Source organism: Chiloscyllium plagiosum, chromosome 15 (genome assembly GCF_004010195.1).
Source record: "Chiloscyllium plagiosum isolate BGI_BamShark_2017 chromosome 15, ASM401019v2, whole genome shotgun sequence".
Classification (NCBI taxonomy): Eukaryota; Metazoa; Chordata; class Chondrichthyes; order Orectolobiformes; family Hemiscylliidae; genus Chiloscyllium; species Chiloscyllium plagiosum.
Window position 1 is genome coordinate 73,877,327 of NC_057724.1, and position 5,810 is coordinate 73,883,136.

Genomic DNA, 5,810 nt, shown 5'->3' on the forward strand with positions numbered 1-5,810 from the left:
TTGCTGAAGAATCTCAGTAGTCTGGAGAGAAAGTAGAGCTAAAATTCGAGAAGGAGAGTCAGTGGACTCTAAACAAAAACCCAACTTTCTCTCCACAGAAATTGCCTGACCTGCCGAGTTTCTTGAGCAATTTCTGTTTTGGTTTCAGATTTCCAGCATCTGCAGTTCTTTGTTTTAGTTTTTTTCTTATCTAACCTGCCCCTCCATCTTACCATGAACCTTCCTTGTGTTCCCTGTGGCCCTTCCATTTGTGCAGAACCCATTACTTTTCTATGTTCACTCAGTTCCGAGGAAGCATTAGGAGCCTGAAACATTCTCTCTGTGCAGACATCGAGGTGTCTGTGTTCGCCTGGAGTGGACAATGATAGAAGTTGCACAACACCAGGTCATAGTCCAACAGGTTTATTTGAAATCACAAACTTCAGGAGCACTTCATCAGGTGAAATCGGTTCACCTGATGAAGGAGCAGTGCTTCAAAAGCATGTGATTTTAAATATACCTGTTGGACTATAACCTGGTGATGAGATACGAGTGAGGACTGCAGATACTGGAGATCAGAATTAAAAAGTGCGGCGCTGGAAAAGCACAGCAGGGAACATTCATTCCTGATAAAGAGCTTATGCTCGAAACGTTGACTCTCTTGGTCCTTGGATGCTGTGCTTTTCCAGTGCCACACTTTTTGACTATAACCTGGTGACTTCTGACTCACTTGACAGACACTGCCAGACCTATGGAGCACGTTCGCCATTTACAGTTATTATTTCAGCTTCCCTACATCAGCAGCACTTTGCTTTTATTCTTCAATTCTTAATTTTCTGACTTGATGGGCTGAAACAAGCATAACTCCAAGTCATTTCTCCAGTAACATGGACACTACACTGCCACAGCGATATGTAGCCAAATGGCAAATGATCTCACCCCAACAATTTTGTCTCCAATCACACAAAAGTAAGTTAACAAAACTTACCTCCATGCTTAATCATTCAAAGCTGCTTTCTATGATTCAGCTTCACTAGTATGTCACCTTTTTTATATCATGGCCTGCTATTGTGCCTGTCATCTGTTCACTCAGGTAGGATGTAGGGTCCTTCTGCTCTCTAGCGGCAAAGAAAGGGAGCAAAGGTTTATGCTAAGTGCACCGCTGAGTTATACGAGAAACAAAACCACTTAACGCCTCTTGATGGCTGTGGGATTGCAAATCTGCATTAACGAGCAACTGTTACTCAGGACTGACAGTCATCATTCAAGAGGTTAGTCCTGAACATCTCTTGAGTCATTATTTCATACTTGAACGAAACACTGCCATACAGGAAGAATAAAATACAATTTATGATGCTAGATTCGATGGATGTCTTAAATAATGCAGGGCTGATCTATTTACAATTAAAAAAAAACCTTTCTTTATGCACAACCCGGTAGACAAATGGAAATTACATTTGTTGTGTTTTAATGCGATACAGATACAACCATTTGGGGAATAAAAATATTTCAGCTCCCAAGCGACCAACCCTCAGGAACGCCGGAGATGTATCAGTTCGCTAAAAACGTGGTAGTACAGTTTACCACCAAAAGCATCAAACAGAAGTAAATGTTCAGACCAAGATGCGTTTTGTAATTAACGCTCTCCACCAAACAATAAAAAAGGTTTTCCTTGTCATAGATAGTGCCGATATATAGTTCACTATGTAGGGCGGGATAGAATGGTCTTTGGAAATTGCAATAAACGCCAAACTTATACAATATGATCAAATATCGGTGAGGAAACTGAAAAGCAGAAGTAGACGAATTCCTTTGCATTCGTGGATTTATGGAACCAACTCAGCAGTGAATGTGGTGTTCAGTAATCATACGGGGGGAGGGAAAAAAGACCCAAAAATCTTCCTTTGTAAAATCGAGAAATCAATAGGATTTTGGGAGAATCGGGATTTGGTGAAATCACCAAACTTGAGTCAGAGATCACTGTGGAATAAGTCAGGCTTCGAGTCAACCATTCTGTACGGGGTGTCCTTTTTGTTGTCAGTAGTTAACCTCTCTCTCTCTCTGTTTCATTCTACAGTTGACTGATGGCAGTCTGTCTCTCTAACATCTCGAGGTAGTCTGGTTCGGCCTGGAACTTGCCTCGGAGACACAGGCTGTCGCCTCTGGATGCCTCCCGGAGCTGCTTCCTCGGCGTGCCGTACAGCACCGTTTTGTTGAGCCTGTCCTGCTCCTTGTGCCTGCTATCCTGGGCCGGGCCGAACGGGCGCTTGGGCAAGGTGCAGAAGCTGTAGTGCGCTCCGGGCAGCGCCTTGGGCCGTTCGGCCAGGTTCTGGTACAGCAGCTCGGAGGGGGTGGCAGGAGGGGGTCGGTGCTCCAGCAGCTCCACCGTGCTGATGGAGTAAGCGGGGGCCGCTGAAGGAGGCTTCTTCCCTTCCAGGTCCCGGTAATAAGCCACTTGCTCGCCCTCCCTCTGCACGTAGATGGGGTTCTTGCACATTTGGCCCAGAGGGTGGGAGATGTAGTTGTAGACATGAGCTTCTGCCTTGTCTGTACCCTCCCCGCCATAGGAAGGGTACTGCAGCTGGTAGGAGTTCAGGTCTGGGCTGTGGTTGGCACCCCCATGCCCACTCTGAGCCGTCTTGCGCCTCTTCAAGACAAAAACGAAAAGTCCCGCTCCAAAACACACGCTGAGGATGAAGACCACCAGCAAGCCCAGGATAAGCACCGAGAGGGGCACAGCACTGGTCTGGGCCGCCTCAGGACTGGCAGTGCCCAGCTCGCCGTCCAGCAGCTTGGGCTTGCCCGGGCTCCTGGTCAAAGCGGTGGCGCTAAGATCCGAGTGTTCCGAGCAGATTTCCTCCGCCCGGAGCGAGCGCAGCGCCCTGCCCGCGTACTTGGCCGGCGACTCGCAGGAGAGCTCGCTGGTCCGCACGCCGCTCCCGGCCCGCTCCATCCAGCTCTTGAGCGCCACGATGGGGCAGCCGCAGTGCCAGGGGTTCTCCCTCAGGTCCAGGTGCACGGTGGCGGGCAGCTGGTCCAGCAGACCCCGCACCGGCAGCTGGGAGAAGTGGTTGTTGCGGAGGTTCAGGCGGCTCAGGTTGGTGCCCACGAAGACATTGGCGGGCAGGGAACGCAGCAAGTTGTTGTTGAGGTGCAGCAGGCTGAGCCTGGCCAGAGAGTGGAAGGTGTACTGCAGGATCTCTTTGATCACGTTGGACTCCAGGTAGAGGTGCTGCAGCCGGTGCAGACCCACGAAGAGAGCCGGCGAGAGCCGCTCGATGTGGTTCCCGTTGAGGTAGAGGCGCCGCAGGTTGCTCAGGTTGCGGAACGCCCCCTCCTGGATGACCGAGATGCGGTTGCTACCCAAATGCAGCAGCTCCAAGCTGCCGTACTCCTCCAGGTCGTGCACCTGCACGATGTGCAGCAGGTTGCCGGTGAGGTAGAGCTTCCTGGGGCTGGAGGGCCGCGGCTGCAGCTCGCTCAGGTTCCCAATCCGCCGCTCGTGACAGTGCACATGCAAGGCGCTATCCGAATTCTGCACGTTGCACCAGCACAGCCCCGGGCAGTCGGGCTGCCCTGCCAGGCGGCTCTGGGAGCCCCTCATCTGCCGGGGGTCAGGGGCGGGAGTGGCGGCCGGCTTGCCCTTGCCCCCAGCGGGGGTCCTGCCAGTCCTGGAGCCGGGCTGAGCCGCCGTGGCCAGGGGTTGCGGCTGAGCCCTGGAGGGAGGTCGCTGGATCCTCAGTCCGGAGTCGCCGCCGCTGCTGTGGGCTCGCCGGGGGCAGATGTCCTGGCGGCTGAGCTGGGCTAGCAGGCGGCCGTGCAGCCGGAATGGACTCTCGCAGGCCAGCTCGCCCCCTTGCAGGGAGCTGGAGTCCAGCCAGGACTTCAGGGGGAGCAGGTCGCAACTGCAGTTCCAAGGGTTCTCCTCCAGCTGGATCTCAGCAATCCCCCCGATGTGCTCCAGGACCCCGCTGAAGGGCAGCTTCCGCAGCCTGTTACCCCTCAGGTCCAGGTGGGTGAGCAGCACGAAGCGGAAGATGTTACCGGGCAGGCTGGGCAGCAGGTTATCGTTGAGGATCAGGATCTTGAGTTTGTGCATTCGGTTGAAAGCGCCCGGCTCGATGCTGCTGATGTAGTTGTAGTCCGCCTGCAGGTATTCCAGGCTGACCAGACCCAGGAAGGTGTCCTCCCTCAGCACCTCCAGCCGGTTGTTGTCCAGGTGCAAGCTCTTGAGCAGGGTCAGCCCTTGGAAAGCCCCATTGCGGATCTCCTGCAGCCCGTTGCTGCCCAAGTGCAGGGTCACCGCCTGGCTGAAGTTGGTGAAGCAGTTCGCCGGCAGCTTGGTGAGAGAGTTCCCGTTCAGGAAGAGCTGGTAGAGCCGGTGCTGGGGAGGCTGCAGGCCGCTGACCCTGGTGAAGCCCCTGGCCTCGCAGTTCACATTGAGCACGCTGTCCCTCTCCTCGCACGCACAGCGACTCCTGCAGAGTTCCCTCCTGCGGCTCTCCGCCGCTCCCCGCGGGCACAGGCAGCAGCACGCCAGCGCACTCAGCACCACAACCCGGCTCAGCATCTCCTCAGCTCCCCCTTGTAGCTCAGCTGGCCGGGCTTGGAGCGGGGGGTGTTAGCAAAACTCAAATCTGTCTCCACGGGGGAGAGACAGAGGAGCGAGTCCTGAAAACCCACTTCCAGACAACTCGCAGCATCCGAAAAGAGCAGGAATCCTGACCTTGATCTCAAAAGCCAGCAACCTTGGAAAATCGACACACCAGCCTTATTTCCAAAGCTTTTTTTTTTGCTTTTCCCTGTCGGGTAGAGATTCAGAAAGGAAGGCAAGACTGCATCTTACTTAGAGGCACAAACACACGCAAATTTCCCCGCTGTGGGTGGACTGGGGGGAGAGAAATTCCAACACTTCCATCTCAGCGTCGATCAATTCGAAAGAGCCAGCTGATTCGCACTGGAGAAGACTCATTCAGCAGCTCAACCTGTCCCCCTCGCCCGGTGAACCAGCCGTCAGGAGGGCGCTTGCCGAATGCAGTCCCAGGGAGAATCACTGCAAGCCTGGGAGGAAGGGGGCTCTGTATCCGGGAGAACCTGGGTCCGATCTCTCCTTCTCTCGTTGCAGAGTTTGGGTTCACACAGAGAGAGAAATCTCCTCCTTCCATCTGCTGCCAGGGACCACGTCACGCACGTCCAGAAGTTCTTGGCTCGGATCCGATTAACTCTGCAATGGCTTTGTAGGACTTTTAAATACTGCCACCCCCCACCCCCCACCCCCCCCAGTATTAAAATATATTTTAAACAACACACACACACAGGCGTCAAATGCATTCGGTTCTTGCACAGCACCCGCACTGCTGTACAATGTTCCTGTTGTAGGTTATTACTGATGGCACCCTTTTTTAAAATGAGGATCATGCCCGGATTGTATATTTAGATGTGGAACTCGCATTCCCAGAAATAGAATCTGCAAACTTCACCGCGGATGAATGTGCTCTCGTGAAACCAGGACACAGGAGGCAAAGGAAGAAACAACAGAAACCCGGCGAGTGTTCGCCAAACGAGGGGAAAAAAATGAATACAGAATAGTAACTCAAAGCACAGTTATCCCAGAAGCAATTCTCTGCTCGGAGCTTCAGCACACACACACACACAAACACAGACATTGTCAGAATCATTGGCGACCTTTAAGCGGCAATTGGATAGGTACATGGATGGGTGCTTAAGCTAGGACAAATGTTCGGCACAACATCGTGGGCCGAAGGGCCTGTTCTGTGCTGTATTGTTCTATGTTCTATGTACATACACAAGCACACTCACACAGACACACA

General features: G+C 53.1%; 1 protein-coding gene across 1 annotated transcript; it reads right to left on the minus strand.

Moving 5' to 3' along the window:
* Nucleotides 1-1,320: 1,320 nt before the first annotated feature.
* Nucleotides 1,321-5,276, minus strand: slitrk2 (SLIT and NTRK-like family, member 2). The gene has a single exon (XM_043705273.1). It carries the CDS (start codon nt 4,547-4,549, stop codon nt 2,051-2,053), a length of 2,499 nt encoding a protein of 832 aa, XP_043561208.1. The 5' UTR covers nt 4,550-5,276; the 3' UTR covers nt 1,321-2,050.
* Nucleotides 5,277-5,810: the final 534 nt, after the last annotated feature.

Coding starts and splice junctions, on each gene's coding strand:
- slitrk2 (XM_043705273.1), bottom strand. CDS start 4,549: ATGCTGAGCCGGGTTGTGGTGCTGAGTGCGCTGGCGTGCTGCTGCCTG.